The sequence below is a fragment of the Microchirus variegatus genome (assembly GCF_963457635.1).
Source record: "Microchirus variegatus genome assembly, chromosome: 5".
In the NCBI taxonomy this organism is placed as follows: Eukaryota; Metazoa; Chordata; class Actinopteri; order Pleuronectiformes; family Soleidae; genus Microchirus; species Microchirus variegatus.
The window spans coordinates 16,926,969-16,941,876 of record NC_139806.1 but is presented as its reverse complement, the minus strand read 5'-3'; the positions used below and the strand labels follow the sequence as shown (position 1 = coordinate 16,941,876).

At 39.5% G+C, this 14,908-nt stretch overlaps 1 protein-coding gene across 1 annotated transcript; it reads right to left on the bottom strand.

Moving 5' to 3' along the window:
- Positions 1-3,986: 3,986 nt before the first annotated feature.
- Positions 3,987-13,726, bottom strand: ubxn7 (UBX domain protein 7; the record flags this gene model as incomplete). Its single annotated transcript, XM_083890389.1, has 11 exons — positions 3,987-5,019; positions 6,372-6,451; positions 6,574-7,087; positions 7,365-7,495; positions 7,944-8,034; positions 9,465-9,611; positions 10,200-10,312; positions 10,670-10,735; positions 10,855-10,919; positions 11,142-11,295; positions 13,621-13,726. The coding sequence occupies 11 exons, from the start codon at positions 13,724-13,726 to the stop codon at positions 4,858-4,860; spliced, it is 1,629 nt and encodes a 542-aa protein (XP_083746515.1). The 3' UTR covers positions 3,987-4,857.
- Positions 13,727-14,908: the final 1,182 nt, after the last annotated feature.

The window sequence follows — 14,908 nt, the reverse complement described above, 5'->3', positions numbered from 1 at the left end:
GTTTGCAGAGTCAATATTACCCAACAGAGGAGCTCAGATTTTAGATCAAACCAAAGAAAACCTCCTACTTTAGCAATCACCTGCTAAATGTGACCCATTTGCTTTCATGATAAATATCACGTTCTTTTAGTTGACTTTGATGGCGCAAGTTTGGAGGTGCCCAAGATGTAGTACTGGATGAGTGGGTGGACAATGGTAGGCCATGGTATTTTTATTTTTATCTTTATGCTCCAGGACGAAACTATAATCTCATATTGTCTGAATTATGACAATATAACTGTTCAAATATATTTGCAGTAGCAACAGCCCAGGAGAGAAGTTTTTAGACTTAATAACAGTGCATTTCTTTTTTCTTTTCTTTTTTTTTTTTTACAGCAGATATGTATGTAAATCATAACAGATAATGAAAGAGTTCCATTTCGCTGCCACACTTCCTTGGTCCTTGGTATTTTGCACGACTTGATTCCTGAGTCCCGTGCGGTTATTATTCTGACGTTGAGGTAACACACTGCAAATACTTCTGTGGCAACATTGACAGTCAATTATTACAATTGAGCTGTCATCACACACACAATCCATTCGATACACATGTGCAATAATTCTGTGCCACTGCTCTTTCACCTCCAGTGTACATTATATAAATGTAAAAAAAAGTATTGCTATTCTACAAAATGCTGTATTTGTATTGTAAACGTGCTTATTTTTAAAAATATATTATTCTAGTACTTTTTTGTATTAGAATACAGTGTTGACTGTAGTGAATGTTCCCAATGTGGGATCAATGATGTCAAGTCGAATCTCATCTAAAATGTTAGGAGGAAATGACATGACAAGTGCAGGAGACTGTAACAGTCTAACAACACCATAATGGCTGGGATATTAAAATAATGTGTTACACAGACAGTTAAATAGTCAAATAATCCCATCAAACCTGTGTTAAACTTTTATTGAAATGTTTAAATGTAAAAATAAACGTTGAAAACTTTTCAATTCAAGGGATCAGTCGATTAGAGAGCACATAGTGAACGGACACACTTTCCATTGACTTTGACTGAGTCTGGACCATTTACAGCTGATCAGTTTTCTACTTTCACATCTGTTTACACTTTCTGTCATTCAACTCCTCCACTTTATGTGTTCATGATTTTGTGTGTTTGACCACTTGGTCGTGTGTGTGTTTAAAGGATTATTTGTTGAAACCATATTTGAGACTTTATCCCCGTACCGTATTCCTGAACTTTCACAGATCACTGTGTCGTTGTCAATCTATGCAGACACGTCCCGATAACACAATCAGCAGAGTGGTCACATCACCCTGGCCGTATTGTGCAAGTTGAAAACAACTACATGCAAAAGCCACAATGAAATGTCTTTCATCGTTATCATTATTGCTTCTTTCACAAGACAGAGCTTTCTGTTGGAGCAACCAGACAAAACACTTCTAAGAATATGTTGAGCTTGAGTAAATTGAACGATTTTGGGACAATAAATGTGCATTTGGATTCCAAATTCTATTGGTAAAAACGGATGATTTAATAACGTCACACATCAGAACTCGTTATAATTTCTCCAGGTAGTGTGGAATCCTGACTGTGCTAAATCAGAGCAGATCATTTATCTTCAATGATGGTTCTCATGAACCAAGCAGAGCACCAAGGCGTTATAGATCAGACACACAGTTGCTTTGGTCATGCAACATCCTGCAGGATTTACATACGCGATCACACCCATGAGCAGAGCCTACAAAAACACAGTTTGAAAAAAAGGTGCGAGGGGAATTGATCTTCATACAAATGTCTGTCATTGGTATTTGGTACAAAAATGTCTGAAGTTGTGAGTACTTTTACGAGACATGTTAAGCTGCTGAAGTTCCAATGCTTCCAATCACTGTCCTGCAGGCTCCCGTCGCCTGTGTGTGTGTGTGCATTACACAAGAGCTTACATTTCCCTTAGCGTAAGAAGATGATTATGGTCCACAGCATTTTACACAATCATATTCACAGGCTGTTTAAGGATCAGTCATTAACTTCAATTGATTTTATTTTGAAAACGAGCTGACGGGACCACGGGCGATGGGGTCAACATCCTTGTTGCGCAACACAAGACTCATCAAACAAACCAGGTCTGAGGCTGCTGTACTGGTTACTCAGACTGTACTGCTGTACAAAGCCATTTTGAATATTTCTTTCTGATTGTGTGTATAATGGGGATTTAAGAATCAATACTGTATATTGAGATTTTTTTTTCTTTTTAAAACCAGAATCATAATATTTCTACTAGACCGACGAACTTCTATCCATCTTCTACCACTTTATCCCCCACATGAGGGTTGCGTAAGAAATGGAAGTTCTGTTTATCAGTGTTACCTGCAGTCCAGGGTTCTGGAAAGGTTCATTGACACGTATTTCACACAGCAAATACACCTTCTTTTCTACTTGCTCTGTGTTTATTTGATCGTGCCAATTCAGATCAATGACTGACTGACTGACGTGGTGTGCAAAATGTGAAAAATATAACTTGTGGGTAATTGTCTGCAGAAAGGAAGCAGATCAATCAATTTATTTTGGTCTAAGGAGGAAAAGGGAACGAACGAATCACAATCACGTCAGATATACAAATCAAAAAGGGGACAAAAGCATATCAGTCCAGCCCTAATTTGGGGGATTAAACGAAGGAAATGCGTTTAGTTCTCCTCCATTGCTCTGCATGACCCCTGCCCTCTCCCTGCCTGCTGTTTAATTCACTGCGCACACACACACAATCGGTCATGCGCAACAGGTGGTGAAAAAATCTGCAGTATCAGCACAGTGAGGGGAGGAGAAAAAAAACCCCTCAGTGTCCTCATCTGTTTGTACAGCTGCACGTCCTTTTTCCTTCGACTTTGCTCTGAACAAACACCGCTTTCATCGTCGATTGGGGCTCTCACCAAATCCTCCATTCCAGCTTTTACCCTGTAGTTATTTATGTGGCAGTACACGACAATAAAAGAAGAGACAGCGTCTTCTCAGCAGAGTTAATTGCAATAGCCACAAGTTATTAATGCCTTAATGCACTGTGGGGGAACTTCTGCATCTGGAGAGCAGTGTGCCATGAAGGTGCTGCAGCTGGATTGTGAGGGGGGCATTAAAATAAAAAAAACATATTCATAATTACTTTTTTCTTTTCTTTTTTTCACAAATTTGCATAGGAGATTGTTACATTCATATGGATTTATTATTGTGGATACTCTACAGGGCTGTGTAGATTTGCAAAGTCCTGAAAAATGACAATATATTGTACTTGTATTCCAGTAAGAAGTGTGGATGGATGGAGGATGTTTGCTTGTACTGTCATTTTTTTTCTTTTTTTCAATTATTAAAATGGGCTGTAACATGCATCGTTTGGTAATGGCTGCTGTAGAGTCTATAGAAACACCGTGAGAGCATTTTCTACCATCTTTAACATTTGCAAAATATAGCTGGAGATTTTGAAGACTGCATTTAGGAGATCCTATGAACCAATTTCCCTTGGTCTGTGAATTGTTGCCTTCTAAGAAGAAACACTGCCACCACCTGTCCATGTGAACAACTGCTGCTGCTTCCTCTGACAAAAAAAGATGGGGGGGAAAAAACTAACACCATGAACATGGCTAGAACCCGTCTCTGTAGTATTGTCTGTTTAAATGTGGAGATCTCTCATTTAATTTAGTTGATGATGTCATGGTTTAAGCACAGGGTCCCTACACTTTAAAAGAAAATCTGATTCCCTCAAATTAAAAGGACCCGACGAAACATATTTTGAGTCAGAGGAAGTATAATTTGTTGATCTGTTGCTCCTACTTCATTTTAATAATGAAATGAATGAAATGTTATTTTAAATATTGTTTTTAATATTTGTTTTGGGTTTGTTTTTTTAACCCACAACTTTACTTTCATGGAAGAAATTAATATCCATCAATCATTTGTTTATAAAATAAAGTAACAAAAGACCAAGCAGATCTCCCTTGGTTTTGGTGGATATATTTCAACATCAGCATATTTTCTTGGCAGCATATAAAAAAAAGAAAAGAAACAATGACTACAGCTAAATACCAGTCTGTCAAAGCCATCACTGTACAGTGTAGGTCCGCCTGGTGAGACCGTTCATTCTACTCCGTATCAAAAGTTGAAATCCAAAAACAAACCACTAGTCTCTAATAGAAACTTGAATAAAAATGTGTAGATCAGTCCGAATTCTCCTAGACCTACACAAAGTGTTTCACTGACATCCAACACATTCTTTTGGGCTGTAATTTCCAGACCTTTGTCTTGGTGTCTTTACTTTCCTAACTGTTGAAACAATGACCGAGAAAGAGAACAAATCTGGGTTGAAATAAACAAGCTTGAGTCTCCCTTTACCTGTTCCCAGGTACAGGAAGTAACAAGAAGAGCTACAAAATAAACTCTGACATTTAAAGTCCTTTCTGGGAGGAAAAGTCTTTTTGTACAAGTCCCTGGTGCCTCACTGTCAATTTATGATCCATTGTTTGAGTTTTTTTAAGTGAATATGAGCTATATCATGTATAATCTGTCCTGCTGACTGAGCATTATGAATGGAAAATGCATCAGAACAGATTATGACAATAAATAAACATTGGGAGTCTGCAACATCTTACTGGCCAGTGGATGAACACTACAAAGTGATTAGGCTGTCAGTACAGAAGTCCCCCGTCAGACTAGTAAAGTGGTGGAGAAAGTGGTCCGTTCACTTGGAGTTGTCTTGGCGAAAAGAAAAAAAAAAGGGGGGCCAGAAGGTTATGGGACCACTGTTTCCGATCATTGGAGAAAGAGTGAGGTCTACCAGAGAAATACAGAAAAACAAAAAGTGAATGTGTAAAGGCTAGTTCCTCTCCTGCACAAATACAGTCTCCTGTGGACAAAGCCCCGCCTCCTGCAGTGTGATATCATAGTCCAAGTGAGCAAGCTTCCTTCTGGGAAAGTTGGTGACAAGTTCGAAGCGTTCATTAGGGTAACCTTTGGACTGGACGTGTCTTACCAGCGCCTTAAAGAGAGAGAGAGAAATCATAAGTAAGTATTTGCGTGATAATACATGTTGTTGTTTGGGCATAACAAGGAAATAATCACATTTATTTCACTTAAAGGAGAACAATGAATATGGACCTGGAACCAGCAGCTACTAGACTAGCTCAGCATACACTGGAAACCTCAGTCTAGCCTCTCTCCACCTGGTCTTTGGTCTTGCCCCGTGGTCTCCTCCCAGGTGGGCGTGCCAGGAACACCTCCCTAGGGAGACGCCCTGGTGGCACCCTTACCAGGTGACCGAACCAGCTCGACTGGCTCCTTTCCATGCAAAGGTGCAGTGGCCTCTCCCATGTCTGAGCTTCTCACCCAATCTCTAAGGGAGACCCCAGCCACACTTCTGAGAAAACCCATTTCAGCCACTTGTAGCCACCATTTCGTTCTTTCGGTCATGACCCATCGCTCATGACCATAGGTTAGGGTAGGAACAAAGACCAGAGGATGGTGAGCTTTGCCTTTTGGCTCAGCTCCCTTTTCATCATAACTGTGTGGTACAGCGACTGCAATACAGCTCCTGCTGTTCTGTTTCTCCAGCCAATCTTACACGCCATTGTCCCGTCACTTGTGAACAAGACCCCGAAAAACATCATATGTTTTTCCACAATATAGTTCAGTGTAAACTGAAGATTTGTTCAGCATTTCCTCCATGAACAGAGCACAGACTCCGTCTGACACAGTCAGGGTTTGTGATGCATACACCTCTGTTATGATGAGACTTTACACATTTCCTCGCTAAATGTTGGAGATTAAGCCACATTTTCAGGATTTTAAGTCTTTTCAACTCATCTACACTTCAGCATTGTCAGGATTGATTCTTGTGCCTCACTTCCTGTGACGGCACTCTGTCCAATCAGTGTACGGCAGTCTGACGACGTCACGGCTAAGCTCACTTGGAACATCGCCTGAGCAGGTACTAAGAAAATATCCCTGATGAGCTGCGTCACGTATCGCTAGTGGAAAAAATGCCATTAAACTCCTTTTCTTGGGGTAAAGACTCATTCCCCACCCAGATTAGGCAATCCACTGGTTTCCTACAGAGAACCATGGCCTCTGATTTAGAGGTGCTGCCAAATTATTTTTATAATATAAAATAATTTCACTTAATTTTTACTCACTGAACCTTAAACAACTACAATTTGCCGCACTATTTCTAAAACAGACAAAGTAACATCATGAAATCTGGCAAATGGTGCAGGTCAAGACATAGCCTGAGAGAAAGAGCACGACAACATCTCATCTAACACTTGGAAACAATGATTTAGTTGTATTTTTCAAAACTATCAATCAAAAACAGGTGTTCAGCTGTGTTCTCACCAAAAGTTTTGCTTTAGAAGACAAGGAAATCTGCTCTCTTTGTCCATCTGGGTAACGGAGCATCAACCGGGCTTTGGGACCTATGTGGTGGAAAAAAATGAGCATTTGAGGAAAAACCTTTTTTCAGAAATGATACAGCTGCTGTCAACCCTTTTGAAAGCCAAAATACAGTGGTGAGCGTTGTGCAAACACACTCCCGTACCATTATCATCAGGACAGTCTACATCACAGGCATTAGTGCTGCTGATCTTTGTCGGTCCAGAATTTTCTGCCACCGAAGAGCAGTGGTTCCCACCAGAATCTTGGGCAGGTTGAAGATGATGAGGACCAGTTGCTGGGGGCTCCAGGTGGTTCTTTTTGCTCTCCTCTTTCTTGTGACTATGGTTGTTTTCTTTGTACGGAGACTTTCTCTGGGAGGAAGACGTTGAACTATCAGGATGTAGACGCTGCTGTGTCGCAGAGGCTGAAGGGACCGGGGTGTGCTTGTTGGATGAACTTTTCTCTTCGTGGGGTGCTGGTGTTTCACTGTCTGAGCAGTCAGAGCCAACAGAGATGGGACCCTCGCTGTCGGAGAATGGCTCCGCATCCGATTCGTCATCCGATCGAGGGGAATCGGGAACTTCAGGAAGGTTTGAGGACACGTAGTGGGTCTCCTGTAGTGAGGCTCTAATAGCCGCCTCCAGCTGACTGTCTTCACTGGCATCAATCAGACTTTCCTAGAGACAAGGAAAAAATGTACAGCGGTTTAAGAAAAAAAAATCAAGAAATAATGACTAATCAGGTAGACGCAGTCTATGTTCATTTTACATTGAAAAATCTACGATATATGCAGACTTTATGGCTAGGAAGAGACAAAACAAACCGGTATTACAACGTTATGAAAATCTCAGATAATGCTTTACAACATTAAAAACATTTTTTTAGTCGTCACAGCCCAGGTTTTTCAAGCAAAATAAATACAATTAGAGATGATGTAAGAGATAAGGGACCCACAGAGCGAGCTCGTTTGGCAGGAGGTGCGTGGCAAGAAGGCCCATCAAGCTGCCCGTGCTCTGCCAGGAAACCCGTCACCTGCTCCAGGAATGATGTCACATCCAGCTGGTTCCATTCCACCATTTTTTGACCTAGGAAAGATCATCATTAACCCCAGCAAAATGAATTTAGAGATGAATAAAATATGGCTACAGGAGGAAATTGGACTTATTCAAAAGAATTCAATGCCTCATCCTAGAATTTAGCTAACACATCTGTGCCATGGATTACTCACAAACACCCACTTGTTACATCTGTATTGTGGCACATTTGACAACACATTTGTCTAATACCACAGAGAATAGGTGTGATCATTCAAGTGCTTTAGTAATGCTGCACAGCCCTTTTCAATGCCCTGTGCTAATATACTTAATTAAAAAAGAAGGAAAAAAAAAACTTCTCCCAGAGAGACCAATCAGAGCCGAGGGAGTGATACCTGTTTAAGCTTTCTCTTCAGTCACCTGTGCTTCTGTACGTAAAACTACACTACTACTACATGGCTGAAATGTTAGACCATTTCCTCAATTCACATGGACTTACCTGTGCGGGGATCAAGGATGGAAATGTAGGGGAACTTGTTCAGTTTATAAAACTGGATGTATCGTTGTCCCTCTTCACTATCATGATAAACCTGTAATGTAAGAAAATTGTGCAAAATTGAGAGTTTTTAACACAAAGCTACTCGCATCTTCATTTGAATGGTTCACCAACTTTATCATGACATCCTGCATGAGGTTGGACACAGATATCTGGGCATCATATGGTTTATTTTACCCTTGTACCGTTTACATTTTTGCACTTGCTAACTTGCTTTTTCATTATTAGACATAGTGACCTCAATTGTATGGCTTTGCAATTTGAGTCTACACAATTTTTATTTTCCCGACTAATAAAATGCGCTTACCAGGAAGAAGTGCAATGTTCATGCAGCCTTAAAGAGATTTGATTTGAAAAGAAAGTTTTCAAGAGGGTTTTGTTTCATTTGTTAATATACAGAATCAAAATCATAATAATGTTCACCTGACTGGGACACATAATAACAAACATAATGTCTTGAGAAGAACTGTTGTAAATTCAGTGCTTTACTGGTGAAAAAGCCATTTCCAGTGGCGGAAAGTCATTAAAGTACCAGTGTGTAACATTTAGGAAGATTTATTGGTAGAAATTGGATATACTACTCATTAGTGTGTTTGTGTTTGTGTAAGTGTATAGTGCTTTTAAAAATGTTTGGGTTTCATTGCCTTAGAATAAGCCTTGGATTATTATTACTTTATTACACCATTATGTACTTCAGGCAGGGGCCTTGCATAACAGAGGCCACCATTATATGCTGTTATGTTTCTACAGCAGTTTGAACAGACAAACCAGCCAGAGTGGGCATAATAGGTTTTCAGGTGGAAGCTTACTATGTAAAGTATGCAAAGAACAACGTCCTCTTTAGTATGCAAAGCCCATCTTAGTTCCCTGAAGCTCTTGGGAAAGAAATTGGGGGAGTGAAAGAGTTCCCCGTTTGTTATGACCTCACTATTTTATGTTACAAATTCTTACACACTGGCACTTTTTTTCAATGAATATAACATTAAATTAATCAGAAATACACTCTATACATTGTTAATGTGGTAAACGACTATTCTAGATGCAAACGTCTGGTTTTTAATGGAATATGTTCATAGGTGTATAGAGGCCCAATTCCAGCAACCATCTCTCCAGTGTTCTAATGGTACATTGTGTTTGCTAATCGTTAGAAGGCTATTGGATGATTAGAAAACCCTTGTGCAATGCATGTTAGCACAGCTGAAAACAGTTTTGCTGGCTCTTTGACGAAAGCAAAGTTTGAAGGGCGAAGTTATTATTTTGAATAAAAATCATTATTTCTAATCTTGTTAATATTTTCTATTCATTCTGCAACTCTTTTGATGAATAAAAGTGTGACGTTTAATGGAAAACACAAACAAATAATATAGGTGACCCCAAACTATTGAACAGTAGTGTAGCTCCAGCAAAGTCAGGAATATACATCACAGTTAACCCTTCTATCTGCTTCTGTTTAAAAGTACATACCTGCCAGAAAATAAAGTGTTCCCTGATGATGGTCTTCACTGCGTCATTGCTCCAAACATCCCTGTTCAGGCACTGGCAGGCAAAGTCTTGAACATTTTGAATGTTGATCATTAACCACTTGTTCTCCAGCTGCCCACAGTCTTTTGCCTTTTACAACACGAGAGAAAATACAGAATCAGGGAAAAAAAACACACACACACAAATTATAAGAAAACCAAAAGCACATACATGCAGTTTTTCCTCTATGGACAAGAGTCATAACCTCTAGCTGCTTTCACACATGCACTGAACAATGAGATTCTCTTGAGATTGTCCTGCAGGGCTGCATGTGTGAATACAAATTTCTGCAAAAGTTGCTCCCGAGATTTCACAGAGATTGTCTTCCTAGTATAATCTCTGGATAATGCGAGAATGCAGCAGAACACAAGACTGTAGAACGCCTTACCTTATTTCTTTTAATTTAACTTTTATTTAACTAGGAATAAAAAAAAAACCTCACCGAGTTTAAAAATCTCTGTCTCTATATATTATACAGAATACAACATAAAACTCACATAATCAGCATTATTACCCGAAGTTTAGAACAGCTGATTTCACAAATACAGTGACAGAATAACGCTATTATTAACCTTTCACACCTGTAACTTACCAAGTCACCATCTGAAAATTCAGTAAAAGTTCATGCAAACCCAATTAAGGCGTGTGGTACAAAGTATTTTGTTAGTGACTCCTTACCGTTTCAAAGCTGCCTTTGTGCATGAGCTCAATGGGAGGACGGAAAAGGTCTGCCAGGGTGCTCAGTTTCTTATCCACTGTTCCCCCATTACGCAGCTCCTGTTCCTGGCGGACTAGGAATGGAAAAACATTTACACTTGTCGTACAGGACACAGACATAAAAAGGGCATAGAGAATGTGTCACTTAGCTGTTGCAGAATAAATGTATACGTTGTTCTCTGCAACCAAACTCTAACCATTTACATGGGACACTTTGATCCTGATAGTGCTCTTATATCAGTATCTTTCCTCTTCCCTGTATTTGCACAACTTTGACAAAATAAAAAAAGTTTATCCCACTTAACTTTTCAACAGTCTTACATGATTTAATTTATGTTAAACAAATATCAATAGTACATATATTTGAGCTTGTGTTAAAATAAAAATAGGTGTGTGGGATGAACTTAATGTAAGACTTAAACGTGACTTACTTGTTTCTGTTTGGAAGTCTCGGAAACCATCAAATATAGAACGAGCAGGTCTTCTTCGCTTTGGCACTGCAAGTGTAATAGACAGATTACAAGCACACTTATCATTAAAATGCATGGAAAGATCAATATAGTTTAATTTAGTTGCCGTTTAAATTGGGAAGAATAAGAAAAAAACTGTACAATACCTCCAAACAGTGGTTCTGGTTCCACCAATATGTCCTGCTTCTGTGGAATGGGTGCTCGTACTTCACTGAGAATTATATGATTACATACTATTGTAAGTAAATATTATCTGATTTAATTAAACCAACCAGCAGCAATAAAAAAACAACACACTTTTCCTCCAACTTTGACCCCACAGAGAAATATAGGAGCACTTTAAAAAAGACGGTGCATCTTTTAAGACACTGTCACAGGTCATAAATATACATAGACTGTGTTCGTTCTTCCTCTCGCACAGGCACAAACTTACTCTGTGGGTGGAGCTCTGCTGCTTGAAGCTGCTGAACTGGAGCTGGTGCTGGGCTCCTCTGCTATCCCACCTCCATCCAGGAACATGGTCACTGCCATCTCCAGGTTATTGTTACACGCTTCCAACATATGTTTCCCGACACTCTCTGTGGCTCCTTAAAGAAAGGAGGACATCGACAGTCACAGTCAGTTTTTTATGTACAAATACACATTTAACCTGCAGGAAATGACCATTATGGGTTATGTCAACTAAATGCTTAATGCAAGCTAAATGGATAAATCAGCCAAAGTGTGTGTTGGGTGCTTTGAAGCGGAATCATCCATCCATCCATCCATCATATACCGCTTTATCCTCCACCGGAGGGTCGCGGGGGTGCTGTGCCTATCTCAGCTGACATAGGGCGATAGGCGGGGTACACCCTGGACAGTTCGCCAGTCCATCACAGGGCCACATACAGAGACAAACAACCATTCACTCTCAATCTCACGCCTACAGTCAGTTTAGAGTGTTCAATTTACCCAATCCTCATGTTATTTGAGTGTTGGGGGTAAGGCTGAACAATTTTGAATAAATATCTAATTGGGATTATTTTGACAGGAAATACGATTGCGATACGATTCGTGATATCAGGGGGAATGGGAATTTTTACATCATTATTCTCATTTTCATTCAAAAAACATATTTAAAAGAATTACTGTGTGATATCTGTGCAGCTCTGTGAGAAACAAAGATGTTATCTTCAGTCTGTAGAACAAGATGTGTATAGATCAAGATAATAATTAATCTAAAATTATATTTTGACACACATTTTGGCTTGAACAAATATTGCACCTCCTTAAAGTTGCAGCAAGCTGTATTAGGATTTTGATAAAATTTCGATTCATTGTTCAGCCCTAGTGAGAGGAGTGATAAAATCTAAAAAACCCTTGTTTCTGAACGGGTCACGAACTGGACCATCCAAGATTAATGTGTTGATTGAAACATGAGTAAAGGAAGTCTTGTCAGTTTCCAAAATAAAGCTAAATAAAACTCAACTTTGAACATAAGAAGGAAAAAGCTAACTGTATCTGAAAATACCAAACATTTGGAGGAAGAGTCTCTACTAATTCAACAAACATCTGTTGCCTGACACAGTTGACAGCCTTTAAACTAGTGCCAAATTTGGCAGTGTTTGAAAAATAACTGCAAGCGATATTAGTGCAATTGCATTGAAATGGTAACCATGGCAGTAAATAACACACTTAAATGTAAATTACACACTTTGTTGTGCACACAGTGGTTGTCTGGCAGGCGTCAAACATGGCAGGTGACTTACTGAGGGCACCAGTATGTGCAGTGTCAACTTCGACATTGTTTGGATAAGAAAAGTGTATGTGGGGTGCTGTTTTAATGGTCTATACTAAAAAAAAATTATTAGGACGATTCTGGTATTTGGGGGTTCTGTTGAGCAGAGAGGCCTCTATTTGTTACAATCTGCAGTCTAACCATTAGATGTCTCTAATGTTTTCTAATTTGTCTCTGTGTATCTAATGCTCTCTATGTTATAGACATTCATACATACATCATACATGTATCTCGTGGCAATTGCTGGTTCAGCAATTCAAATGATCAGTTACAGAAATTACCATTGACCAAGTAACGTTTGCTCTTTTCAAGGATCTATTGTTAATTGGGAATTTGAATGATTTGTCATCTTTAAAAAGTAGATAAAACATGTTTGGGTAACACATTAAAGCATGATACTGCTATACATCAGAGAAAATAAATGATTATTTTGCTTATTTTTGCGGTTTAACAGAAAACTGAGCCGTTTGACTGCGATGCTCTGTCCGCTCTTACTGCGCATGTCCGTTTCACTTTCCAAGTCTAGTTGCAGGCAGCTACCCTGACCTGAGCTTGCCGTTTTCTCCAAAAAAATAACTTAAAACTGAATAAAGTTGGTCTCGTCAAACCGTTCCCAATCCACAGAGGGCGTCTGAGCGACTAGTGAGAGACGCGGTGCGCTCACACAAATGTGGTTCAGCCTACGGTCACTATAGACCTGACAGCGAGACGACATGAAGACTGGCTGCTGCTGCTGATGATGATGAAGACGAAGAGGGGAAATGTGCACACAGTCGACGTCCATTGCACAGTATAAAACAACCAGGCAGTGCAGGAAGAAAAAACACAAGAGCAGCGAAACTGTGGCGCAACTAAACACCACAGAGAATAATCCAACACGTCCGAGTGACTGTGGTGCACCCAACAAATAGAGCCGGTGGTTTTGTGACCACCTTCCTGAGTCTTTCACTTAAGTTAAGCACATATCTGGCTCTGCTTTCTCCCTCATTGACAGCGCAGGGGCCAGAGCAAGAGTGAACGTCCCTTTACTCATCTACGCACTAATTTCGTGTTTTCTTTAGACAAGCGAGCTATTCCGATTAAACAACTCCAACCTACTTGATGGCTGAAATGCGAAATAATACGTTATTTTTACCTGTTATTGCTGTGAATTGTTGTATTAACCCGTTCATTCCCGGAGCTGAGGTGTCTCCGAGCGCCGCCATCTTACCGCCACAAACAACAACATAAATGTAGCGCATGCGCTGTGCTGTCTTTTCCTCTCGCCTGGCGCGGCGCGAGCCCCGTACGTCACAAACGCCACAGCGTTGCAATGTTTTGTGGGTAATGTAGTTCGGTACTCAGACCTGGCCCCAGCACAAAGTGACTGTAGGGCCTGTAGTGACTGTAAAATTCGGAGGGAGGATCGTTTTTCATATAATGATTTGAATTGATAAAACATGAAATATCCCCTTAAATAAGATAATAAACGTTATTTAATGAATGAATCATGTTTAAAATCAGCAGGGGAGATACAGTATGTTGTAATATGCAATAGGAAAGGCTTGCTATATTAAACACAGCACTGCAATCTCTAGAATGTTAAAGGGCCTTCAATTTTTTTCCTGTATCCATTAAGATGTTTAGGTTTTATATAGAATATACTTGTCATTTTTACCATTAAAATTCACACTGTAAAATAAATATTTGTTTCCTTTTACCCATATAAGATGGTGGAAATATGTATGCAGATCCACGACCGTGCAAGGACTGGCACACATGCCACATGCAGCACCCCCTATCGGTTACACGTGGCCCTCCACTTATCATGTTATCATGAAAACATGGCCCACGACTTCTCCGTCTTTTAAACACAGTGTGTAGCTGAGACACAGCTACACACTGTGTTTACGAATGTACAATTACAGTTGTCCACACTATTATTTATGTAATGTAAAAAAATTCTGTTTTTGAATAGATTAATACATTTGCATCATAAATAGTATTATTGTCATATCATAATGCAATATTGTGAACAGTTGTTTTTTTTCCACTTTTTGTTCTCTAGGCTGGCCCCCCTCATGACCACAATAGATGCGCATTGGCCCCCAGGTCATTTGAGTTGAGACCCCTGATTTAAAGCATGGTTTCTTTTACGGTTGTAATTTAATTTAAATTGTCTGTCTTCATTAATTTCTTCCTGTGAGACAGTGTGGAAGTATCTCATTCTGATTTGATTCTGATGATGCACTGATTTTCCATACCCGTAGTAAGTCACCTGCCAAGTGACAAGTAAATGGTAACATCCCATTTTATTTCAAAATGGCTTCACATCAGTAGTTCTATTGACAATCATTTATGAATTAACACTATAGAGGGTTAAGTACTGTAATTTTATTGTTTGCATAATACATTCATTTTGAAAACAGCATTAACCAAGTCCA